The 25,884-nt window shown below is 39.6% G+C and overlaps 3 protein-coding genes across 5 annotated transcripts in view; 1 reads left to right on the top strand and 2 right to left on the bottom strand.

Annotated features, from left to right (window-relative positions):
- Nucleotides 1-11,246, bottom strand: part of cep295 (centrosomal protein 295) — a 20,473-nt gene extending 9,227 nt beyond the window's left edge. For 2 of the 3 annotated variants that reach the window (XM_014015894.1, XM_014015895.1), the window contains exons 1-14: nt 10,917-11,246; nt 10,301-10,501; nt 10,011-10,135; nt 9,825-9,915; nt 9,543-9,656; nt 9,337-9,477; nt 9,074-9,257; nt 4,875-5,048; nt 4,555-4,785; nt 4,263-4,354; nt 3,853-4,056; nt 1,817-1,893; nt 1,088-1,745; nt 687-870 (exon numbers count right to left, since the gene is read on the bottom strand). In XM_014015894.1, the coding sequence (XP_013871348.1) occupies nt 687-870; nt 1,088-1,745; nt 1,817-1,893; nt 3,853-4,056; nt 4,263-4,354; nt 4,555-4,785; nt 4,875-5,048; nt 9,074-9,257; nt 9,337-9,477; nt 9,543-9,656; nt 9,825-9,915; nt 10,011-10,135; nt 10,301-10,501; nt 10,917-11,015 (2,575 nt within the window). In that variant the 5' untranslated portion in view covers nt 11,016-11,246. The remainder of the gene's footprint in view (nt 1-686; nt 871-1,087; nt 1,746-1,816; nt 1,894-3,852; nt 4,057-4,262; nt 4,355-4,554; nt 4,786-4,874; nt 5,049-9,073; nt 9,258-9,336; nt 9,478-9,542; nt 9,657-9,824; nt 9,916-10,010; nt 10,136-10,300; nt 10,502-10,916) is intronic. The other variant, XM_014015896.1, reaches the window with a different exon arrangement.
- A 461-nt stretch (nt 11,247-11,707) lies between these two features.
- med17 (mediator complex subunit 17) lies at nt 11,708-18,938 on the top strand. Its single transcript, XM_014015911.1, has 13 exons — nt 11,708-11,812; nt 12,451-12,695; nt 13,214-13,377; nt 13,477-13,696; nt 13,771-13,907; nt 14,957-15,038; nt 15,151-15,303; nt 15,425-15,555; nt 15,669-15,853; nt 17,401-17,538; nt 17,609-17,726; nt 17,809-17,968; nt 18,466-18,938. The coding sequence occupies exons 2-13, from the start codon at nt 12,464-12,466 to the stop codon at nt 18,672-18,674; spliced, it is 1,929 nt and encodes a 642-aa protein (XP_013871365.1). The 5' UTR covers nt 11,708-11,812; nt 12,451-12,463; the 3' UTR covers nt 18,675-18,938.
- A 99-nt stretch (nt 18,939-19,037) lies between these two features.
- vstm5 (V-set and transmembrane domain containing 5) lies at nt 19,038-24,349 on the bottom strand. Its single transcript, XM_014015930.1, has 4 exons — nt 23,685-24,349; nt 21,652-21,978; nt 19,407-19,550; nt 19,038-19,178 (listed from the first exon to the last, which is right to left on the bottom strand). Exons 1-4 carry the CDS (start codon nt 23,758-23,760, stop codon nt 19,147-19,149), a joined length of 579 nt encoding a protein of 192 aa, XP_013871384.1. The 5' UTR covers nt 23,761-24,349; the 3' UTR covers nt 19,038-19,146.
- Nucleotides 24,350-25,884: the final 1,535 nt, after the last annotated feature.

Genomic DNA, 25,884 nt, shown 5'->3' with positions numbered 1-25,884 from the left:
TATATATATATATAAACTATAATAATAATAGTTTCAAACAATAGCATAACAAAAACTTCAGCTGCTAAACAGCAGCTCTTATAAATACAAATTATAGAATTTCATTTCTTTAACAAATAATTTTTGTATCATTCTTTTAAACAAATAAATTGAGCCAGCATTTTTACAATCACCATCCAGAATATTCCATAATCATATTCCTTGAACTGAAGTACATCTGTCCTTTAAATTTATTTGAATTTTAGGCTTTACAAACATTTCTAATCCCTTCAGATTGTAACAATTTTTCTTCTTAACGAAGCGTAATTGGATGTTCAAAGGTAATACATTTCTATGAGCCTTATTCATAACCTGCAAAATATTATAATCAAACAACTCGTAAAACTTCAATAATTTCAACTGATAAAATAATATATTTGATGTGTGACAGTAGTGTTTTCTAGTGATAATTCTTACGGCTCTCTTCTGCAAAATAAAAATAGGATTTGTAATTGTTTTACATGCTTTCCCCCAGACTTCAATACAATATATTAAGTGTGGAACAATTAGTGTTATTTAGAATAAACAGTGCTTTATCATTAAATAACTCCTTTACTTTGTACAATACTGCAATGGATTTGACTCTTTTTGTTCTTAAATAATTTAAGAGAGATTTCTGTGTCTGCTAACGAGAAGACGTCCACTACCTGTCCCAGCAGAGGCAGACAGGCTTTGTTGAAAGGCGTCACCGTTCTCTTCGGGTTCTTCTAAGTGGGACAAAGACCCCCCATGTGACTCCTCGATGGCCTTCAGAAGAGAGGCCAGTAACCTCATTCGTTGTTGATGAACGTCCTCTGCTTGCAGCTCCTCACAGGAAGTGTGTGAACCATGCTGCAGGTGGAGAAATGCATCGGGGCTTTGACTTTTTTAAATTGCATAAGAAAAATTTATAGTGCGCACAACTCAAATTTCTTTACAAAAAAGAGAAGAGAGTAAATGGTGCCTGTTTCTGAAGAATCATATAAACGGGATAAACAGCATTAAAAAAACATATTTGTAATATGGGTAGAACATGTTTTTTTGGAGTGCTGGTGATCCTCCCACAAACCTGCTCATCAGTGTCAATCAGAGCCTGCAGTGCCTCCTTCTGTCTCCTCATCTGCTCCAGCTCCACTTCATTTCTCTGCCTCTCCACCTGCTGCAGCCTCGCCTCCCTCTGCTCCTTCGCTTGTCTCTGAGCCTCCTGCCGTCTTTGTCTCTGTGTGCCCTCCTCTCCGGACTCCGGGTCCGGACCCTCGGACCGACCGACAGCTCGGAGCCGATCGGAGGTCGGCTGTGAGCTGATTGATTTGTGTCTCGATGGCGGTTTGTGAGGCGGCTGCTCCTCAGAGACGGAGGGCGGTCTCAGTCTTTCAGGTAGGTGTTCTGTTACTCTTTTCATGATGTCATCAGTCAGCTGAGTGTTTACGTCTAACCTCGCGGACTCATCCGACGGCGTCCTGGAGGAAACGCTGGACCTGGAGGCGGGACAGGACGCCTCAGAGCCTCTTACAGAAAACTCCTCTGAAGTCTGAGCTTCGGTGTGAATGAAGGGAGGCCCTGCAGGAGCAGTGAGGAGCTGAAGAGGAACATCAGGCTGCGTACGGAAGGTCGGAGGCCCGGAGAGGGACAGTGGTGACCTGGTGGGCATGTGGTGGCGTATTTGTAGAGCTCGCTGGTATTCCTCCAAACGCTGACGAGCCACCTCCACTGACCTCTGGTGAACTCTTAAAACAGATCAGAGTTATTCAGCTGCTGTTGTTGGGAGGAGATCTGTGGACGAGGGGAGAAATCCTACCTGTTCTGCTCCAACAGCCTCTGTTGGTACTCTCTGATCCTCCCGGCGTGGTGGTCTTCACCTGCAGGAGGAGCCGGCTGCACTCACAAAGAAAAGTAAATGAAAAACAACAGTTACTCTGCCTTTTTACCCTCTTTATCCTCCTACCAGGAAAACATACATTGTCCAACTACCATTTTATTTTAATTCCACAATCTTTGTAACGCTATTAAACAGGGTTCATGCAGGTTTCAGTAAGTTAAATTTAAGACCTTTTAAGATCACTAGGAATGACATTTAAGACCAAACCAGCACATTAACACAAACATTCAAATGGTTCCAGACATTTTAACATAGAAGCCTTTTATTGCTTTCAATTTAGCTATTAAATAATATTTAATTTTATTAAAAGAATACTAAATTATTTTAATGAAACGGTCATATCTATTAGACCTTCATATCGACTGCTGTGGACCGCTTCCAAGTGCAAGTCTGAAAACACACTTTCCATGTTTAAACAACAAGCAGTGGACATGACTGAACTTCTTTGAGTTTTGGGCAGGTGAACAAGCCACTATATATATATTTTTTTTTGGGGGGGGGGGGGGGGGGGTAGCGGCAAAGAGGTTGATACCATTGAAGTAAACTGTGTTATTTTTTGCCTGCAGTTATCACAGGGTTTGAAGTTTAACCACGCACAAAGACTGGTAGCAAACTTAGCCCTTCATGAACACAGATCTGATCAACCTCTGATTATTGAGCTTTACTCTGTTTATTCATGTAGCAAACACTTCTCAGGATTGATCGACAGTAAAAATATTAAGACTTGACAAAATAAATTTAAGACCTTGGATGAAAATCTGGGCATTTTTAAGACTTTTTTTAGGTCTAAAATTTTGATTTTCAAATTTTAGACTTTTTTTTACACTTTTTAAGACCCTGCATGAACCATGATTAGAATACTGAATTTTTTATTTTTGAAAAATAAGTTTTTATTTTTGAGATATCACATGTCCTCTACAGTGGACATCAGAACACCGTGCATGTGAAACTGAACCTTCATGGCCATCAATTAATCCCAAAGAAAATACCAAAAAGTCAAAATAAGAATGAGTTTAACATCTGTATAACTGTCAGTGATCACTTTTTTTTCATTTTTGCTTTCTTGTGGTTATTTAGTAAGATACTTTAAAAAGTAATTCCCTTTATTTGAAGTTTATTACCTAACACTGTTTTACTTTTGCAGTCAGATCTGCGACACATTGAAGCATGTGTTTTATCTCTACTCCTGGAAGATGGATTGCATCATAGAGTCTCAGAGCTGCAGTTGGCTGTGGTTTCTATCCAGTTGATGCAGAACAAACACCTTCAGTCCAGTTGGGTATGGTTTGCCTGGTACATACTGGCACACCAGGTATTGACCAGTAAATGGAACCATTTGCAGATCAATGCATAATTTTCTTGTTCTAGACAGACTCAGACATCCTATCAACACCAATCATACATCAGTATCTGAGTTTTCATCAACAATTTGAAGTAAATTTGTCTCTGCTTCTGGGAATGTCTCCCTTTCTTGTCCTAAAAAGCAGGATAAAATGAAGGAAATAACTACAAATATCCACTATGGAGGACATTTTTTAAATGATTAAAAATTATGCAAAAATAAAGTTAAAATAAGTCGGACAGTGTTTTAATGTGTTGATTAGACTTATATAAACTATAAAAACAACATTTCAAGTCAAAATTTATTCAGTAAAAAGTATGATGCATTTAAATTTCCTCTTCCCATTAAACACACTTTCACTGAGAGACACCACTTTCCTGAATGAGAAAGAGAAAGGTACCAAAGCCCCACACGATCTGGTATGATTGAAAAGCTCTAAATGTCCTCTGTAGACACCAAAATGAGCTGACTCAGTGATATGAAGTGGGTGAGAGATATTCAGGTTTACAAATGTCCTCTACAGAGGACACATTTGAACTACTGGTAGTCAGGAGGATACAGTACAAGGTTTTTTAATTCCCTCATCTATGAACTGAGATGAATCTAAACTTACCTCGGTGACTGAACCGGGGGTGGCCTCCTGGTTCTGTTCAGGCTCTTGTGGTCCATTAAGGACCATTTCCCAGGTCACAGCGGCCTTCAGGTGGTCCCGCTCCTGCTGAGCCTCGAGCAGCATCTGTTCCAGTTTGGCTTTCTGCTCTTCCAGCTCCTGCAGCAGAAACACCTGCTGCCGTTTCTCCATCTCCAGTTCTTCCTCCTGAGAACGAATAAAACCTTAAACAAACTGAGAACACAACAGAACCAGTCCGTCTGACTACGACGCTTGGTGTAAAACAGAAGAAACCCAGAGGATTTGGTTGTCTGAAAGATATTTGAAATTATTTCCTAGAAAAAAAACTGATTTTCTGCACGAATTTCTAATCAGCCTAAATGAGGACGTTAAAAATAAATGTTGGAATTTACCTTTTTCTTTCGCTCTTCTTCAAATTCTTGGATTTTGCTGACAACAACATCAGGAAGTGAACTTTCTGCCTGGTTTCTGAGCTCCGAAGCTCCTGAAATAAAACACAAAAGAAATAACATTAAAAAAACTATTAGAAATAAACCAAACAGAAACGCAAACAAAACATACATAAATCTTGTTTTATTCTTTTTTCATTCCAAGTAAAACATAAAACCATTGTTTTCATCACACAAATGTTTTAAAATAAACAGATTCCTAACATAATCAATATAAAACAACAGAATGACTGACCTGGTGAAGGGATGGTGGGCTCAGGAACCTCGATGGGGGTCTCTTTAAGTTTCTCGTCACTCTGTAAAGATCCTGACTCGATGCTCGTGTCTCGCTCTGGGATCTGATCCGTGAAGACAGTCGGTGAATCCGAGACACGGCTGCTGCTGCTGACCCATTCGCTCCTCTGGTTCCTGATCCGATCCAGGAGTTTCCTCAGAGCTCGTCTGGGAGGAGGCCTCGGAGGCTCTGCTGAAAAATAAATTATGTTTTATTTATTATGTTGGCTGGTTATTACAAGAAGATTTGACTGAATAAAACTGGATTTAGAGTCATGTCACCATCAGCAGATGTTTCCTGCTCGGTGCTGCCAGCTTCTCGCTCTGAGCCAGTTTGATGTTCTGCTTCAGGTGGGGTTTCAGCCACAGAAACATCCAGCTCTTGGTCCTGGCTGCCATCTGAAGAGCCTGGAAGAGGCTCAGCTTCCAGCTGGACCACCAGGTCGCCTTTAACCCCTGAGACGAGACACGTGTGAGGTTTAAGGTAATTCTTTTAGGGCTAAAAACAAAGTATTATAGCTTTCCTTTAAAAGGTATCCCCGATTAGTTGTAACATTAGACATTATTTAATAAACATTTATTTAAACTGTAAAATAAAGACTGTAAAAATACTGTAGGCTGTTTAGTTTTTATGATTTTTAAAATATATTTTAACATGGATGGAGCCATTTTATTTACACGTGAAGCATTCTGGGTAAATGATGATGTGGATAGGTCCTCGGTGCGAGGCTGCTAGCGAGCTATATCCACCCNAGGCTTGTTTTCAAGCTTCAGACTGAACTGAAGCAGCAGCTGCTGACGTCATTACGCTCTTGTGCGATGCTGCGTTCAGGACAAGCATGAAAAACTCACCACTCTTATGCCAATACGGTCGCAATGATGCATTTAGGTACCGAAATGGAATTGCATGAACATTCATGTGGTGGTTATGTAATACAGCGAATCGATAATAAAAAATCTGCATCGACAAATTTACATAATCGACGTCATCGATTATTTCAACTAATCGGTGCAGCCCTAGTCCAGGGTTTGTTGATTTTATCAGRTGTGGATTTACATCTCCTGGTTCTGAAGCCATCATCAGGTCTCGGTGGGCTGGATGGACGGTCCACATGTAGACAGCAGGACTGCTGGAGCAATAGCTTCATTACTGCTGCTAGCTAACATTTATTTTACATTATATTGTAGGATAATAGCTGTGCCTTATTATTTCAACATTATTGTTCAAGGTTCCAGTGCTATGAGAGCAAGAGAAAGAGAGAGTGTGGAGAAGCAGTACAGCACYGCAGCTGTCAGCAGGAACCATAAATACCTGAGACTGGACATGCTGGGCTGATAAATTCCTTTAAGGACAGTTAATTTACACATGACTATGTTCTTCTCCATGACGTGACCGTCCAGTTTTTTTTTTTAAATGTCCTGCTCAGCAAACTGTTCTCCACTGCAAACTGCTTCAGCTGCAGGAGCATTTGCTCCTCACACACAGCTGTGGTTACGGCAGAAATAAGAACACTAAAGAGATGTGATTTTATCTGCAAAAAATTTATTGTTATTAACCCTTTAAAGTCCCGGCCCTATTAATATTTGATAACAATGTGTTGAGGAGAATTGGCTTTCGCTCTGGTTTATACTGTACTTTAGATTCTGGGATCTCAGGTTGGTTGAACCTCTGAAACACAAGAACTACAAACACAGTACCTACATTTTTGGGTGTTTAAGCACAAAAAGGGGATATTTGAAACTTTTTACAGATCAAGAGTATGGTGTAAATGAAATGATTTCAAGTTCTTTTATAATAAAGGATAATCAAAGAATGAGTCATAAAATACTGTCAGGCCTAAAATATAAGTTTACTGGAAAATTGGAATAAAAAGGTTTACTTGAAATAAAACTGTTGTGCAGTAGGTTTAAGTGTTATGGTAGGTTTAAGATCTGTTTTACACAGAGTCAGTTAAAGGAAAACACTCAAACAGACTTGATGTTAACATCTGCTGAGGGTGCAGATTGTAATTATTGGACAGATAAGTAGCAGGAGTGTGTTAGTAGTGATTGTTTTTCTGTTACGGTTCTAAAGCTTTGCTCTGCCGTTRTTGTGGTTTTAATCCACCGCAGCACTCTGGTTGTCAGCATCAGCAAAACAGATAACAGTAATTCCTCTAGTGGGAAAAGGAAAGAGATTATAAACGATAAGGTGAGTGCATCAATAAAAACCCTTAAAGACATTTTCTGSTGTTTGTTTTAATTAGCTGCCAGGGTTTGAAACTAATTGGAAATTTTGWTTCAGGGAAGAAACAATCCATAACCTGGTCATTYAGTACATTCAGGTAGTCAGCTGACCTTGTWCTGTGAGCACAGACTGTTGCTGAACGCAGATCTGACCAACTGCAGCMACCTCACATCATAGACCTYAGTTACATCCAGGTGGACACTTGTTTYCTTTGGCCAGGAAGTGTATTTTCACATAAAGAGCTTGTCTCATATCTTTACAGACTCTTATTTTAGCTCTGTAAATCTCCTGTTCTGCTTGTCTTTTCTCTCAGGGTTCCTGATTCTGATTAACTCTTGTTAAAAAGAAATAMATGTTTCTTTTAGCTCTTTTCCTGCTTCTCGTAACACTTACTGCTTTTATATATATGGAAGTCAGTTTTTGTTGCAGTGTTGGYATTTTAGAACTATAATTTACAGCAGCATCAGGAAATTTTCAGACACTCCTCGTGTTTAACTTATATGTGTATCTTATATGTTATATTTAAATAATAAATTTATTCTCAATAATTCACACCATGATGACGAGGTGAGAACTCATTTGATCCAGTTTTGTAAATTTAGTCAAAGAAAAGGACTAAAACTCACATTTCCATCAGTATTTAAACCTGTGTGTGTCTTCTCAGTCTGCTTTGGGTCCTGGTCATCCTGAAGGTGGTCCTGAGTCCCGTAAACCCTGACCAGTTTTTGCTGCTGATAAACTTGCCCACAGSATGATGCTGCCACCACCGTGTCTCACTGTTGAGCAGTTTATAAACAGTGCCTGGGTTCCACCAGACATAATAAGTGTTGAGACCAAATAGTTAATCTTGGTTTCATTGGACCCAATAATCTGGGTCCTCACAGTCTGAGAGTACATAAAGCAGTTCTGAGGAGAAGCTTTCACTGAGACACTCTGTCTCAGTTCTTCTGGAACAGAGACCCATCAGGATCTCTGAAGCTCAGAGTGACCATTGGGATCTTGGTCTCCTCTTTCAAGGTCATTTTCTGTTGATTGCTCAATGTGGAGACCAGATCTGAAAAGAGTCCTTGTTCTGCTAAACATCTTCCATCTAAGAATCCAGTAGCTGAGCTCCTGGGAACCTTCAGTGTAGCAGAACTCTGTAGCCTTCTCCAGACCTGCATCTTAAAACAATCCTGTCTGAGCTCCGCAGGCAGTTCTTTTGATCTCATGACTTGGTTTGCTCTGATCTTCTATGGAGGTCTTCTTCAGAAACAAATCAGATTGCATCAAAGTGTAGAAACATCTCAGCAGTGATCGAAGGAAAGCAGAGGCACCTGAGCTAAATTAGTAGTGCTGTTGCAAAATAGTTGAATACTGATGGGAATGTAATAGTTCCGTCCTTTTTATTAAATTTACTAATTTGATAAAAGTCTGGTTTAATCTCGCTAATAAGGGTTACTGAGTTTTTTGTTATTGGGGTAAAAGAGTTTAAACATTTGTAGCACCAAGCTGCAACATGAGAAGAAGAGGTGACTATTTTCTGAAACCACTGTTTATCTAAGCCCACTGTGTAGATTATTTTTTGTTTTAGTTCCAGTTTTCTCTTATGTTGAGGTTCTAGTGTGATTTAGAAGTCTCCTTAAGTATGGAGACTATTTTGTGTTTTTATTATAAAAAAAATAAATTAAAGTTTATTTAATCATATGAAATTTTTTTGTTACTAAACATGAAAATTGTTTCTTAAATTTATGACTAAATAAAACAAAATAAATTTAAAAGGTAAAAGATAATAATTGTTCTGCCCCGGAGCTGTTGGTTTTAAGTAATTGATCTATTTAGTTGGATAGCTCATTACTAATGTCTGAAAATAATCTGCTTTAAAGTCAGCATCAACCATAAACTAAATCTGTCATAATGCAGCTCCTCACTAGAAACTCATCATTGAGTAAAACTTTATTAGTTTTACTTTTAATACTATTTCTGTATTTATATCACATTTCACACACTTAGTTCTTATCAGTGTTTAAAAGAGGACGTGTTAAAACACTGTTTAGTCAAAGTTAAACATGAAAAGTCAAAGTTACCTACAACTGGCCCATCGAGGGCCACCATAACTCTCATGTGACCCTCAGTGAAAATGAGTTTGACACCCCTGTATTACAGTATTTTTACAGTCTTTATTAAAACATGTTTATCAAATAAAGTCTAATGTTACAACTAACCGTGGATCCGTTCTGAGAAGCTGTACAGTAACACACAGAACGCTTCTTACGCCTCTCTCCGGTGTACATGTCCTCGAAGGCGAACTCCAGCTCCCTCTGAAAGTCCTCTCTCGTCTCCTGTCTCTTGTGGAGAGGCTGGAAGATCTGCGGTGGCATCTGAGACACCTGCCGCCTCCTCCTCAGCAGGTCCGTCTGCTGCAGGTGCTCCAGCTCCACCAGCAAACGCTCCCGGTCCTGACGAAGGAAAACAAAGGTGGCTGCGCTCAGGGGAAAAGCTGTTTTCATGCAGAAAGGGTGAATCTGCGTGAACTACCTGCACCAGCTGCTCCCTCCTCAGAGCCTGCCTCCCTCTGACCCGAGCCCTCTCCAGCTGCTCCTCCCTCCTCCTCTTCTCCTCCTCCTGAAGCTCCTGCAGCCTCCTGGCCTCCAGCTCCGCCTCTGTGTGGGCGTCGGGCTGCAGATCCAACCAGGCATTAGAGAAGTCCAGGAGGCCCGGACAGTCCAAACGAGCGGTCCTACCTGAGCGGTGTCTGCCTCTCTCTCTACGACGCTCTCCAGCATGTGGTAATGTGTGGAGGCAAACGCACTCACATCACATCTCCTCACCACGTGTGGCTTCTTCACATCGATGTTCTGCTTGAACGAGAAGCGTCACAATTATTAGCCTCACTTCAGACATAATCCGTCCAATCAACTTTTTTTTTAAAGTCAGGAGTCAGTTTGCTGTTTGTTTCAAAGAAACGTCAACAGAAAATTATTTAAAATATTGTTTTGTTTCACTTTATTTTTCAGACAGATCACCTGGATGGGGTTTAGAGGAGGAGGGAGGCTGGCCACTTTGGCTGATCTTTCCTTTTCAGCCTGCAGAGCCTTCTTCCTGGCGTTAACGGTTCTACAGATCAGCAAAGAGGAAGTTGTTTAAATTCTAATCTAATGTAAAAATAAAACATCACCCAGGTTATTTTAAAATTTTAGAATGTGTCTTACTGGTTTTGCCTCTCATGATCGCTGATCTTCTGCATTTTGAGCTCCTTCAGGGCTTCTCGATAACGCTCCTCTGCTTTGGCCCGGTTTTCCTCCTCCCTCTGAGCAACAGCTGCCAGGTCAGGTTCCTAAAGCAGGAGGATGGAAATGAAATCACATTTTTCCAACCTGCACCATGATTGCACCAAGACTCCTCAACATCGGTGCAACAAACTGGACCAAAGGTCTGCGAGAGCTTCATTAACTTCTATTCTTTAATTGATAAAATGTAAACTGTGTCCGATGTGTCTCACATTTTCTTTTGCACTCCTGTGGCTCTGGCCGACAAGCTGCAAGCTCTCCTGGTATAACCTCTGCAGCGCCTGGAGTTTGTCATTCTGTTGTCGGGTCCAGTCCTCCCTCAGCTCCTGCTCCAGCTGGTCCAGCTCATGTTGCCGCCTCTGCTCGACCTCCCGGCGGATCTGCAGGGCGATGTACCTCTGCTGCTCTCGAACCTGGACGCAACAGCAAAGATCATCATTTGAAACGTGTTTTTTTTGAATGAAGCTAAGAAACTGAACCAAACTGAGGCAGCTTTAACCCCACATCTTATTTTGAAAATCTCAACCTACCTAGATTACTCAGTAACTGTCAAACAGATCTAAAATGTTAATAATAAACACGATTGTCATGTGTAAAGTTTAATTATTAAACACAACAAACCGATTTTAAGCGATTTAGTAATTATAGCATGCATTTTAACTTTAGAAACACGTATATTTTTATGAAACCAGCAGTGAAAATGATGCTTCAATAAGAGTAAATATCCAAAACACTAATCTGTTTTACAGTTAGCAAGAAACCTAAATACTTAGGACACGATGATGGTAAAAAATATGACGTGAAACCTCTGATTTCTTCTAACATTACCTGCTGTATTCGTAGTTTTCTCCTTCTTTCGTGCTCCTCTCGTATTATCCGAGCTTCTTCGTTGGGACTCAGTCTTAATTTCGACACTTTTCTTTTCATTTTTCTCAGACGCGAACATTTCAAAAGCAGCTAAGGCTAAGCTAATTTAGGTTAGCTTCTCTCACTCGGTGCACAAATTACTTTTTGTAGCAAACATAACAACCCAACGAGACGTTTAAAACGTAAAAAGTGTAACTTAAAAACAAAACGCATAAAATAAGAGAGGAAAAACTAGCGATTACTTGCAAAAATGTCCGACTGAGAAAAAGAACATCCTAAGCGTCATTTCCGGCGGTTTAAACTGCCCGCCTTATCTGTCCCGTACACATCAGTACCACACGTTGGTTCCTACTGCTACTTCGTGAATATATTTCGCGTTCGTAATCATTTTTAACATAAGTTACTCAAGTCAAAAATTCAAAAGTATTATTAAAGATAATATAAAATTACAGCCGGCTTGGAATTTTATAGAAAAACACAAAAGCACTTGGGGGATCTGTTATGGGGATACACTGGTGTTCACTCGTTTTACTCTAGGCTACATTTGACGACGATCGGCAAAAGAGGAGGATGTCTCTTTAAAACATAGACCGGACACAAAATATATAATTTAAAACAGAATTCTAACGTCTAATGCACTGTCTAGGTATACAAAATTTTTAGTAAATTCGCCAAATCTACTCGTTGGCATAGCTGGATGGTGGTCAAGCTCCGCCTACTCAGCTCACCGTTGAGTGCGCCGTTGTATTAATGATGCAGACCCACTGTTTTCTGTGTTCACACACAAATCGCTTCTAACGTCAACCAATTTCAGCGAATAAACATTTATTTTTTTGCGTCTATTTGGAAGACTAGGGGTGAGATTTTTTCGAGTCATGCTCTATGCTGTCATCTGAACTGTTTTCTTGTCTTCTGATGTTGTTTCTATTTTTGTTTAGTTGATTAAAGAAATGGCTAAAGCTAGCTTAACCCTCCCGTAGTCCTCAGGGGTTTATGTGACCCTCCTGCAATATAACTGATCAGACTGAAGAAGTTTCTTGCAGGACACAAAGATGTTTCATTAATGCTGTGATGAATTATGTTGACGTGGTATAGACGAGGCAACTTATTCGATGTTATCTGTAACCATTTTTTATTTCTTTACATTGTGCTTTCAAGAAGACGAGAGATTTGATCTTATGTTTTAATCAGTTTTGGGCTTTAAAGGTTTGGTGTTAGTTTATTTTTGTCCTTTTGTGGTTACAGTGGGATGTGCTTAAAATAAAGCTAAAAGATAAGCAGATGTACAAGATCTAAAAGTTAAACACAGCTGCTTAAGTTTACAAGTCTGTCTCTTTGAAAGCAAAATATAAGCAGAAGTGGACTCTTACTGCCATAATCCCAAATACATCACCTAACTTAGTTTAATTTTATTTAACCAGGCTTTAAGTCAGATTAACTAGGTAGAGCCACTCAGATGATCATGATTTTTTTCTGCTTCTCCTCTTCCTCCCAGCCTTTGTCTCATCATGTCCGGCAGCCCAGCGGTCAGGATCAGCATCGAGTCTTCCTGTGAGAAACAAGTCCAGGAGGTGGCTCTGGATGGCACAGAGACCTATGTCCCTCCTTTGTCCATGTCCCAGAACCTGTCGAAGTTGGCACAAAGGATTGATTTCAGCCAGGGGTCTGACTCAGAGGAGGACGGGGCTGACGGTGAGCCCAGGGACCGAGAGTGGAGCAAGGAAGCTGAGGAAGATGAAGGTATGGCGCACTCGACAGATGGCAGAGAATGACTTGTTTTTGTCCAAGCTGTAGTTAAAGAAACCATCTGGGGTCGTAAAAACTTATTTTAGATAATGAATGTCATAAAAAATAACAATTTTCCGACATTATAGTTCATTAAATTACACTAAAATACTATTTTACCTTATTTTCTCAAGCTTGTAAAGTACTACACAATTAACTATAATAGTTCTATAAATTAAAGTTTATAAAAAGCAAATTTGCTTAGTAATGAAACTTTATTTTAACATTTCCAGCTATGTAAAAACAAGTTAGTGTTTTTTTTTGTGATGAATAGAAAATAAATACAAGCAGAACAAGAAGATATTTAAGGTAATCAGGTTAGATAATTGCTGATTCTTTAACTGCATTATTTTGAAAGAACAAGCAAATACCGTCGAATGAATTGATCTAAAACAATATAATCTAACGTTTTACGATCCTATTGTATTTAATGTGAGCATTAAAATGTTGTTTTTGTGTTTGTGTTTTCTCAGGCACGGTGAAGTTTCAGCCATCTTTGTGGCCGTGGGACTCGGTGCGTAACAACCTGCGCAGCGCCCTGACAGAGATGTGTGTGCTGTACGACGTGCTGAGCGTGGTGAAGGAGAAGAAGTACATGGCCTTAGATCCAGTTTCACAAGACCCGTCCGCTGGCAAGGTGAGCACGTGGAGAACACCGCACGACTTCTCCTCTAACGACGAAGCACACGGTAATAATTTCTGAAGATTTGTGCTTCGCTCTTCCACCTGTCCGCAGACCCCTCAGGTGTTCCAGCTCATCAGTAAGAAGAAGTCTTTGGCCACCGCAGCGCAGGTTCTCCTGAAAGGTGCGGAGAAGCTCAGCAAGTCCGTGGCAGAGAACCAGGAGAACCGGAGGCAGCGGGACTTCAACGCCGAGCTGCTTCGGCTTCGCTCCCAGTGGAAACTCCGCAAAGTGGGAGACAAGATTCTGGGAGACCTCAGCTACCGGAGCGCCGGTGAGAAGCTGAGCGCCTCTGGGGATTCTAATGAAACTGGAGCGAGTTTTAACTCATGTTTCTCGCTCTCGCAGGTTCTCTGTTTCCTCACCACGGAACATTTGAGGTGATCAAAAACACAGACATTGATCTGGACAAAAAGGTCCCAGAGGACTATTGTCCACTAAACGTCCAGATCCCCAGTGACTTGGAGGGATCAGCTTATATCAAGGTTTGACACTTGTTGCTTTTGTATTTGTAGAAGCATTGTTGTATAAAGTACATCAAAGTGATACTTGAGTAAAAGTACAAGTATCTTATCATAAAAATACTTTGGTAAAAGTTAAAGTCTTCTCTAAAAATATTACTTGAGTAAAAGTACAAGTATCTTATCATAAAAATACTTTGGTAAAAGTTAAAGTCTTCTCTAAAAATATTACTTCAGTAAAAGTTTTAAAGTATCTGATATTTTTTGTACTTAAGCATCAAAAGTAAATATCTGACACAAAATCTACATAGGTATTAAAAGTAAAAACACTGAGTAGAAGTGAGCAGTTAAATTTTCCTAAATGACATTTATTGGGAGGTGACTTCTCCAAAGTATATTTTTTCTAACAGCGTGCAGCTGTGATGGGTTGTGTACAAGCTAACGGTGTCAGAATGGTAAATATTTATACTTCTCATCCAACCACAATTAAATTCACTCTATCCAGGAGACACAATTTATCACGATAGTATTTTTTTAAGTAGTAACAACTCAGAATAAAACAGGAGTAATGACTTTCTACTTCTTACCTTTTTAAAAAATGTAGTGAGTAGAAAGTACAGATAATTGTGTAAAAATGTAAGGGTAAAAGTACGCTGAAAAATAATGACTCAAGTAAAGTACAGATAACCAAAATTTCTACTTAAGTAACAAAGTATTTGTACTTAGTTACTTTACAACTCTCTGTAAAAGTATGATCAGGACGTGTAATGCGCAGCATCTTGACTTATTTTTCATTTTCATCCAATTTCATCTTGATAACCCGTTACACTAATGATTATTGTTACTTTTATTTTGATCTATGTTTATTTTTATTGTTACTTCTTTAATTCTATTATTATTGCTACAGTTGATAATGTCGCACAGAAATATACTGTTTCTGTGGATTGATGTTTCTGCTGCTGCTGCTACACCTGAATTTCCTCACGCGGGACAATAAAGACTATTCTATTCTAAGAGAAAACTGGATGTTTGAGATAAAAAAACAACAAATTTCTTGCTGTTTCTTTGTTCAGGTCTCCATTCAGAAACAGGCTCCAGACATCGGGGACCTGGGAACTGTAAATCTTTTCAGGAGGCCACAAAAAACGAAAGCTGGTTCGTTCTGCACACACAGCTTCATTAAATCAAAAACATTTACATACTTAGCTTCCCTCCGCTGAATTCTTCATACCATTTTAAATCCTGTGTTTTTTCCCTCCACACTCAGGAACGCAGCCGTGGCACCTCAAACTGGAGGCGGCTCAGAATGTTTTGCTCTGCAAGGAAATCTTTGCTCAGCTGTCCAGAGAGGCTGTCCAGATTAAATCTCAGATCCCTCACATCGTCGTGAAGAATCAGATCATCTCGCAGCCCTTCCCAGGTCAGAAACTCTGCTTTAAACCACGAAGAACATGAGGATTCTTATTATTATTTGGATTTAACAAGAAAAATGTTGGTAATTTGTGACGCCGCACTTTTTTTTGTTTAACTATATGTTTTAGGTCTGCAGCTGTCGATCTCGTTGTGCCACTCCACGGGAGAGAAGAAGAACAGTCGTGCTTCTCCAGAGAAACCCAAACCGGACGACCATCTTTATGTCCTGGAACACAACCTGCATCAGATGATCAGAGAGGCGAGTCTCTTCCTGTTACATGCTCACTCGTTGTTCTTGCTTCAGTTTTTCCCTGAAGGAGTGAGAAACCATAAATCTGTGTACGTAGTAACTCCACCACGTCCTTGTTGCAGTTCCACAAGCAGCAGCTGAGCTCCGTGGTCATGCCGCATCCCGCCAGCGCTCCCTTCGGCCACAAACGCCTTCGCCTCGCGGGCCCGATGGCGTACGACAAGGCTGAAATCTCCAGCCTGCAGCAGAGCGAGGGGCTGCTGGAGAAAATCATCAAACAGGCCAAACACATCTTCCTACGCAGCAGGTAGCTACACCTCAAACATATCCAACCTGCAGCGCCTCATCTGACCAGTAGGTGGCGAAATTTATCTTTTTATTTCATGTTTCGCATTTTAAGAACCAGGAAAAATTAGTCTTATATCAGTGTACTTTAAAGTGCCTGTGACATCAACATTTTTTCAACAAATATGAAATAATTTCTGGAAAGATAACATTGATAACATATTGCAAAAGGAATTTCACGCCCCTTAGATGAACAGCTGTTGAGATATTTGCATGGAAGTGATGTCAAAGGGGAATGTCTGCATGTAAACAGCATTGCTACAAAGACCAACAACACAGACTGTAGAGAAGAGTCTGATGTTTCTTTAGATTATTTTGAGTCTCCATCAGAGAGATGAAGAGTCAAATAATATTGTTTCAATAAATAAAGACTGGATTTTTTTTCTAAAGAGTTCCCCTTTGATGTCACTTCCTGTTTCACTTTGGCTGAGCCAAGTTCAAAATAAAATATGACAGTTATGAGACAAAATGGGTAAAATCATGTGTATTATACCACGTTTCTTAAATATACAGATGTTTTCTTTGACTGTTTGTATTTGAAGGGTATGCACGTTACAGGCACTTTGTGTTTATTTGTCTTTATATTTTCAACATTAATTCATAGAAAGACAAAAATGCAGCAGCAAAGAGACAGAGATTTATGGAGGACCGAAACTGACATAATTAGAAATAAAAGCAGAAATGTATAAATGGACCAATAAATAAAAACACTTAAAAAGCACCAATTAAATAAAATAGGAGAATTTTACCTCGTATTTTATAATTTAATTGACCTTCAACATTTTTCAGCTTAGTTCCAATAAATTATTTATTTTAGCACATAATTTACATTTTACCATTTTTAAAAATATATATATATAAATATAATTGTTTTTACCTTGTCTTAAACTAAACTTTAATCTAAACTGAGGCAGTACAAAAGTATGAACAGTAGATCTGCACATGGATCCTGCTCCTTCCTGTCTGTTGACCAATAGGAGAGGAGCTGACCCAAGAAGCTCCGCCCGCCTTATTTACATAATGAGGCAGAAATGCAGTAGGAAAAGTAAAAACAGGAGACAAATGTAAAAACACATGGAAATAAAAAGACTTGTCAGAAAGACATATAAAAAAATAAATATAATCATTTAAGAGACAAATACATGTACAAGTAAAAGGAAAAACAAAAATTCTATATTTTTAAAAAGTAAAATATAAAATATGTGCTAAAATATCTAATTTATTGGAAATAAGCTGGAAAAATAAAAGAAGGTCGATTTAAATTATAAAACATGAGGTAAAACTCATTTTTTAATTTAATCTGTGCCTTTTAAGTGTTTTTGTTTATTTATTGGTCCATTTATGTATTTATTTTTTTATTTCTAATTATGTCAGTTTCAGTCCTCCATAGAGGTTATGATAAAGACGAGTCGTTGAAAATAAAAACATTTTTTATTTTGAATTTAACGTAGATATTTTCTGTAATAAAGCCTCTTCTTACAGCAGGTGTTTTATGTGTTTGTTCACCAGGACGGCACGAACCATCGACAGCCTGGCCAGCCGGATCGAAGACCCTCAGATCCAGGCTCACTGGTCCAACATCAACGACGTGTACGAGTCCAGCGTGAAGGTGCTCATCACCTCGCACGGCTACGAGCAGATCTGCAAGTAAGAGGTGTGGTTATCCTGCTCGTGGTCGCCGTCAGAGAAGCTCATGGTGTTTTCTCTCTGGCTCCAGGTCCATCCAGCTGCAGCTCAACATCGGGGTGGAGCAGATCCGGGTCGTCCACAGAGACGGGCGGGTCATCTCTCTGTCCCACCAGGAGCAGGAGCTGCAGGACTTCCTCCTCTCGCAGGTATCACTTTGATTAATTAATTTTATTTTCCATGCACGCTCTGCGGAGGAGGCCGGTGTGACGGCGCAGCTGGTTTTTGCAGATGTCGCAGCATCAGGTGCACGCCGTGCAGCAGCTGGCCAAAGTCATGGGCTGGCACGTGCTGAGCTTCAGTAACCACGTGGGCCTGGGCCCCGTGGAGAGCATCGGGAACGCCTCCGCCATCACCGTGGCCTCTCCGAACGGGGAGTACGCCGTCTCAGGTGAGAGCAGATCACCATGTCTTTGTTCTGTTGAAGGTTAGAGCGAGCAAACTGAAGGAGAATGTCAGGAATGCATTGTGTCAATGTCATAAACTCAAACGAACAAGCTGATTTTTATTTTTTTAAGCCGCTTCAGTAGAAAACAGACCTTAATACTGTATTAGTTTCTTCATGATCAGTGACTTTTTTTTAAAGAGAAGTAAATATTGAGATAAGAGATGAAAAAGGAGAAATGTAATGAGAAAGATTGAGAGAGCGATTAGAAGATATGTGAAATATACACCAAGAAAACTCAAGACAACACACCAGACACCTGTCTGCACACCTGCAAACATGAAGACAAAAGTACAGCAACAAAATACATGTGTCTATAATAATAATAATATATATATACGTATATGTACATACATACTCGCGATTACAATACAAGATTTCTCCAATGGAATATTTAAGAGCTGATTTTTATTAACACAGACTCTGTGTCTGGTTCTCGTCAGTGCGTAATGGACCGGAGAGCGGCTGCAAAGTTCTGGTCCAGTTCCCGCGCAGCCAGGTCAAAGAGCTGCCGAAGAGCGATGTCATCCAGGACGCCAAGTGGAGCCAGCTCAGGGGTCCGTCCAAGGAGGTGCACTGGAGCAAGATGGAGGGCCGGAACTTCGTCTACAAGATGGAGCTGCTCATGGCCGCGCTCACTCCCTGCCCTTAGCTGAAGCTCCGCCTCCAGGCAAGAGCTCCGCCTCCTGTTCTCTACAGTAACAGCAACTCGGTTACTTTTAAAACGCTGTCGTAAAGCTCAGCTGATCTGAACGCTCCTGTGGGACATTTAAACCTGAAACAGGTCAAAAAGTAACAGGATGTCAAAACGATGCTCTAATTTAAACTTTTTTTTTTATTCAACAGAACAGGTTTCTGCTCTCCTTTCAACCCAGCTCCTTTAATTTTATAATAAATACGTTTATGGAACATTTTCCTTCGTGATTGTTGATCTACAGTATTTACATCATTCCAGCGGTGAATTTAAAAGTACGTTCGGTACAAAATGTAAACACGGTGCAGGGTTTTTTTTTTCTTGGGAGGGTAGCTTTTCTGTTTTAAACCATGAGTTTTTAATTTAAAAACTCTGCAGCTCCAGCTCAGGTCTGAGCTGGTTTATCTCAGTCTCTGTTTCCACGGCTCCGTCAGAGGCGCTGCAGCTCCGTTTCATCGGCTTCTGCAGAAAAAAAGGTCCGACTTTGTCAATAAAAAATGCTTAAAAAGGCTTTTATAACCAAGTTAATGTAGAACTCTCTCAACCTTTGTACTCCTGACATACCTGTGCGTGCAGCAGATAATACATTTATCCCTGTTTATACAACCGCTTCAGCTCAGGCGGGTTCATAAAACATGATAATTTAGCTCTTTTTAAATGAAATCATCAGCACCTGCAGGGGTTTCGTACCTGGCATCCGTTTCCTGCGTCTCCACGCTCTGAACTTCCTGCAGGCCTTGTGCAGCAGCCACATGGTCAGCATGAGGAGTCCGGCCAGACCGGTCAGGACTAAAGCGCTAACAGACAGGTACTGCAGGTCCTCGTACAGAACCTCTGAGGACGGAGACACAAGAGACACGACAGAGTTACCCCCCGAGTGTCCGACCGGGAGCAACGACCGAGTTTGAACTGTTGTTGTCCTGTGTTTGTTTTTCTCTCAGAGGCTGCGTCGTGGCTGTGGAAACAGGCCTCTGTGTTCCTCTGTTAGCAAAATATCTGGACAGATTTGAACAAAACGTTTCAGAACAGAATCATCGGACAAACACAAAGATCCTATAATTCTGTTGTTTTTATAGATTCTGAGCTAAAATCTTGTGTGGTAGTAGCTGAGAGTCATCCCCAACACACACTCTGAGCTCGAAGAAGATCTGAGCCGAAAACTTTAGTTTTCTCTGTTTCAGCCTCGTTTGGTCTGTCAGCAAAATAAAACAGTTTTAACAAACATAACCAAGGTTTTATTTTGGTAAATTTTACAGCTATTGAGCTAAAACCTGGTTTGCAGAATGCTTCCAGGCTCATGCTGGACAGGAAGTGACATCACAAGAACCACAGAGTTCAAAATAAAAGCTGAGAAAATACAAATGAACTTTATGTGATAAAAATTTTTTGGTGAAATCTCAAATAATAATAATCCTGTTACACATCCTCATCATACTGAGTGCTAAAATTTATGCTTTAATATTTGCTACTCAAGATGGTGGGCGATAAATTGAAATTATTACTGTATTTATTCATGTATAATATCAATTAATAATCAATTGAGCTTAAAAGCATTTAAAATCTAATCATCAATAAGCCGTGTATAATACTACCCCCCACTTTATGGATGATTTTTAAATTTCTAGTATTATACATGAATAAATACAGTATAAAGTAGTTTTATTTAGACTTTATCTATCATTGATCAAATAACAAACTTTAAAATTGTTTTAATCCTAAAAGATTCTTTTAAAATTTATTCTGAGGTTGATTTTGTGTTTTACTTTGTTAAATCTAATCTTTTTTTAATTTTTAAAAATATTTACATTTATATTTTAATATTTTATATTTAAAAATTTAAATATTTTTAGCAGTTTAGTATCCTTTAGCTTTCAGTTTCTGAAAAAAACCTCATTTAAAAATAAGCTTATTTTTTTAAAAGAAAAGCACAAAAGAATGAAGCTCTTATGATCTGTTAGTGCTCAGAGTGCATAATGGAGATGTTAGAGTTTATCATGTTTGTGTCGCTGAAAGTTGATCAAATCAAAGTGTTTCCAGAGACGGACCAACACACGTTACATGAATCCGTCTGACATGTTGTTGTTAGCATAAATGTTTCAGGTGAACTTGGCAGCCCTCGGGAACAAAGCGTAAAGAAAACAGCAGCTGACTGAAGGTCGGCAGCAGGATCGTCACCTGGTCACACAGGTTCCTGCAGCACCGAAGCTTTGACACTAAACACATTATAAACAAGCTGCTGCTGGAACAAGTCGTTCTGTGTAAATATGAGAATCTGCTGGGGTTAACTGTCTGAATCTTTTGTTTTAAAGTTGGGAATTCGTTACAAACACAGACCATCCAGACCTGTTAAATCTTGTTCTTTCTCGGGTTCTGAATCGCTCTGTTTGCTTTGAAAAATCCCCTGATGATACTTTCTGTAAGGCAGCGAGCAAATGTACCAAAATTTAGTTTTGATTTTAAAAGTTTGCTTCCAAGCAGCCAGACTTTAGTTAGTAACAAGGTCTTTTATTTAAATTAAAAGAGGCTTTTAAACTGAAGGGAGGAACCTGCGTCAAACAACTTGGAACAAACAGCAGCTTCTTTTAGCTTCTTTAGTTAAATCTGAAAAATACCAACAGTTTCACAGTTTGATGCATAAAATAAGAGTTCATTCTCAAATATCTTCACTTCAACACTTCATTTCTTGGAGTCTGAGCAGTTTTATGACTTTTAAGTACTTTTCTTTTGTACCAAAGCCATTTTCTGTTAAAGTACTGTTAATTCTTTTAAATACTTTAAATACCTCTGGTCATGTTTCCCTCAGGTCTTAAAATTTGTAAAATAAACTAAAAAAGTCAAAGACTTTCAGAAATCCTGGAACACCGTGGATCCAGACCACTTTGAGTCTGACTTATAGAGCACAGAGATGTGCCCACTCGGGGCTGCGCGGACTCACCGGTCACCTTCAGGACAAACCCGAGGTCCTTGCTGTTTCCTGCCGGGTCTTGGACGGTGACCACGTAGAAGCCTGCGTCCTGCAGCCGGAGGTCCGACAGGCCCATGGAGCCGTCGTCGCAGGCCTTCACCCTGCTGCTGTAGTCCTCCGTTATGTTGGCGTAGACCCCCGGCTGCCAGGACCCGATGGCCCGGCTCACAGCCGCAGACATGAAGGTCCAGTGGACGGTGGGGACGCAGCTGCACGTCACGTTGACCGAGAACAACACGTCCTCCTGCACCGACCTGATGAGGTTCCTCTGAACTGAAGTGACTGAGATCGCTCCGGCTTCATGAGACGGATAAAAACAACAGATTCATCATAAACACTGGGCTGGGTCTAATTTCTGGTCATTATTACGAGCTGTAATAGTTAATGAGTCATTAACTATTACAGCTCGTATTCATTCCATTATTTTTTTTTTCTTTTTCAACATTTCAGTCAAAACGTTTGGCTCCTTCAGGACATTCCAGCTGTGATTATCTTGTTTGGCCACTTCTTCTGTTTGACAATGAATGAAGCCATAAAATCCTTCAAATGTTCATAAATCTTTTCTGCTTCAGTTACTCTGGTTCTGCTTCTTTGTGCTAATGTCAGCATTCTTCAGCTTCTTTTTCTTGTACTAATTGTACATCTCTGTCTGCTTCTTTGTGCTAGTTTAAGCTGTTTTTTTTGTCTTTTAAGCTACTTTGAAGCTGAATCAAGTTAATTTTAGCTTTTTTTCCCCCACTACACCTTTTTGCAATAATTTCAGCTTCCTACTGTTCATTCATCAAACAAATGCTCTGTCTGCTTCTTTGTGCTAGTTTAATCTTTTTCAGCTTTAGCTGTTTTCAGCTCTTTTGAGCTATTTTAACTATGTTATCAATAATTACAACTTTTTTATTTTCCCCTTCCTTGTTAATGTGCATTTTGTTGTCATTTTACCACCGGTCTGCTAAATGTGTGTTAAAGTGTTTCTGAGATGTTTTTACTAAGTTTAGCTACATTTCTGCTCTGTTCAGCTTTTCCGACACACTTTTGCCCTTTTCTCCTCCTGATTTTTCACTTTTCTTGTTTTTTACTTTCAGCAAAGCCTGACTCTTCAAACTTAACTCATTAACGGTTTTGTTATAAAATATTTTCAGGCAAATCTTGAAAAATTCACTGTATTTTGGCAGATTAGCTGTCATTAACACATGAAGGTAAAACAGGAGCTTTCATTATCTGCTCTTCAATCTTTATGGCAGCTGTTGCATCAGAAAACATTCTGAGTTTATTTCCTGAAGAGGCACAAATCTTCCTGTCTTGTCTGTTTCTTTTTGTTTTCTGACCAAACAAAAGCCGTTAAGTATGTTTAGCCTCATGTTGGTTCTGCAGGGAACATGTACGCAGGAACATCAGTGGAAGATCTGGTTCTGCTGGTTGACTGTTTGTTTGGTAAAGAGTCTCTAAGGAAAACACCGGCGCTGACTAACAACTGAATTAGTTTTAGTCTCAGAAACTCTCCTCAAAGCTTTAGTTTCTTTTATTACCTTCGTCACCGTGTCTTTATCTGTTTGTCGTAGTCTCATTCAACATGGCCGCCGCAGATAAGCCACCTTATCAACCTGAGCAGCTTTAGCTCAGCTGATGTTACAGATGTTTATTTAAGATTTGGTGTGGTAGTAGCTGAGAGTCATCCTGAGTGAGATCTCAGATTATATGAGGGTTTGATGATAACAGTTGAAACTATCATTTCTCAGCAGATGAGCTTCTTTAATTATGTTGCTGCTTTTTAAGATGTTGAGTATTACAGATGATTCAGTGAAGTCATGTGAGAGCAGATTTTATGGTTTTAAACCATTAAAATCAACTTTTCTCTCTGCGAGGTTCAGAAAACGTCTGGTTTTATCTCCCAGTCCTGGCAGTTTGAGTTTCTGCTGAAAGGCTGGAATCTTTAAACAAACACGGGTTCTGTGTTGACATGCAGGGAGGAAAAAAAAAGGACAAAGACAGGAGGTAGAAAGTTTTACCTGCGTGGCACAAACAGAGAGCGATGCTGAGAAGGACGGAAACATCTTTCACATTCCAGATTCTGAAATGCCACATTAGAATCACAGACCCATTTGTCGAAACATCAGCCGAAGAATCTCCTCCGAGTTATTTCACATTCTGGAGCATTTTCCTCATCCTCTGTGTCCTTTGTCCCTCCTGTCGTCCAGCTGCTGTCCTCGTTTCTGTCCCGTGTGAGAGACAGATCAGTGTGTCTAATATCAAAATCCAGAGAGCGAGCGACACATAAAAGGCTAAAGTTTCTGTGAAGGATCCTTTTCAAACCTGCTGCAGGTAAAAAGCCTGGCCACGCCCACCTGACAGGTTCTGTCAGAGATTACTGACTGAGCCTCAGTCTGATCACATGCACACACAAACGCACACACCTCAAGGAAGAAAAAACAAAAGCAACAAAACCAGCTTCTTATTCTGTAACCTGAAGTCCCCAGCAGAAAATGAAACCTGGGCGGTTACCTGTGCTCTGACACACCTGGGAAACATGTCAACCAGGAAGTTCACACATATGCAAAACACGGAGCTGACGTTAAAGTTAGAGAGGCTCGTTAGCCTGGGTTATTTAAAATAAGTAATCAACCCATAAAGTATTTTATTTGTAACCTATTTTTAGCTGATAACTGAGGAGGAGCAGAGGTTTTGCCCAATCGGAGCCGAAGATTTCAGCTTTTTTTTTCTTGTGGAGAAAAATGTTAAACAAAAAATAAATAAACTGTGGTTAAGTGAAGGTGCTGAGATGATTGTTGCTTTAAGCTGCTTTTTGTTTAATAAACTGAACAAATTTACCATTTCACTGTCAGCAGCAGGGAGCCGAGCAAATCAGCCGAAGAAGCTAAAATTGAGTTTTTAGAGCTAAAAGAAGCAGAACAGTAGATAAAAGTTTTAAAAAAGCTAAACTAAAAGGTGTTTCTGAGTTTTTCTGCACCTCATCTCTCGCTCAGAGAACTCCGGATTACTGGCACCAGCTGCTCCCAGGTGATGTAGATGAAGGATGGATGTTTGTTCTGTTTGTTGTGCAGCTGAACTTTGACCTTTGACCTTTTGGAGAAAGTTCACACAGACTTCTTCAACAGTCGACTTTATTCTGTGGCTTTTGACAGAAAACGTATAACAATAAGTTAAAAAAACTTTAAGTCAGCAAATGAAAAGTAATTTTTAGTAATTTTTAAAAAATAAACAGATGCCTAAAATAGTCAAGAAGGTTGAAACTTAAGTTTTTTTTAATAATTTTTTTAAAAGTTAGGATTAACTCTTTACAGCTACAGAATGTAGGTTTAATTTGCTCTTTTTTTGTAACTGTTCTGTGTTGTTTTTCCAGAGTTGGTCAGAAATTAAAAACTCAAAAGCAATTTAATTTATAGAAGTAGAAAACATATTTCCAATTTTTTTACTGTTTTTATTGTTTTGCTGATTGTATTTTTATTTCAACATAATCTGCTCAAGTCAAAGTTTTTTGTGTGCTAAATAATACCAATTAAATGAAAAGAAGTATAAGTAATTAGGAATCCCATTATTACAGAAGAGCGTTAGTGTCTATGAGTAAAATAGAAAATTATTTTTAATGGAAAACAATCATTTCAACTCTCTGATTTTCTGGGTTTAAAGTCTCAGTAAAACTTTAAGATTTAATTCTATTTTCTAAATAAAAATAATATCCTAAATGTAAACTTGGTGGAGGTATTATTTTCATTCAGTTTCCTGTGTTTGTGTGGAGAAAAGAACTTAAAGTCCTGCAGTTCACCCTCCTCTCCACCAGAGGTCGCTGTGATGAAAAAAAAAACTCACTGCTCGAGAGGTAAACCATAGAGTTTTATTCTTATTTAAGATGTAAAACTATATATATTGGCCGTGAAAATTGTTTCTTATATCAATGGTAAACTTTAAATTTATGATTAAATGCAACAAAATAAATTTAAAAGGTGAAAAATATACGATAAGGCTGCTACCTTATCGTGGTGGAGGGGTTTGAGTGTCCCAATGATCCTAGGAGCTATGCTGTCTGGGGCTTTATGCCCCTGGTAGGGTCACCCATGGCAGACAGGTCCTAGGTGAGGAACCAGACAAAGCGCAGCCCGAAGACCCCTTATGACCCCTTATGATGAATACAAACATTGGATCTGGCGTTCCCTCGCCCGGACGTGGGTCACCGGGGCCCCCCTCTGGAGC

The sequence above is a fragment of the Austrofundulus limnaeus genome, unplaced genomic scaffold (genome assembly GCF_001266775.1).
Source record: "Austrofundulus limnaeus strain Quisiro unplaced genomic scaffold, Austrofundulus_limnaeus-1.0 Scaffold136, whole genome shotgun sequence".
NCBI lineage: Eukaryota > Metazoa > Chordata > Actinopteri > Cyprinodontiformes > Rivulidae > Austrofundulus > Austrofundulus limnaeus.
The sequence above is the reverse complement of the archived record's forward strand: the minus strand, read 5'-3'. Positions and strand labels throughout refer to the sequence as shown.

Coding starts and splice junctions, on each gene's coding strand:
- med17 (XM_014015911.1), top strand. CDS start 12,464: ATGTCCGGCAGCCCAGCGGTCAGGATCAGCATCGAGTCTTCCTGTGAG. Junction 13,697..13,770: donor CCTCAGCTACCGGAGCGCCG/GTGAGAAGCTGA, acceptor TCGCTCTCGCAG/GTTCTCTGTTTCCTCACCAC. Junction 17,727..17,808: donor AGGACTTCCTCCTCTCGCAG/GTATCACTTTGA, acceptor TGGTTTTTGCAG/ATGTCGCAGCATCAGGTGCA.
- vstm5 (XM_014015930.1), bottom strand. CDS start 23,760: ATGTGGCATTTCAGAATCTGGAATGTGAAAGATGTTTCCGTCCTTCTC. Junction 21,979..23,684: donor TCTCTGTTTGTGCCACGCAG/GTAAAACTTTCT, acceptor CGTCTCATGAAG/CCGGAGCGATCTCAGTCACT. Junction 19,179..19,406: donor ACGCAGGAAACGGATGCCAG/GTACGAAACCCC, acceptor TTTTTTCTGCAG/AAGCCGATGAAACGGAGCTG.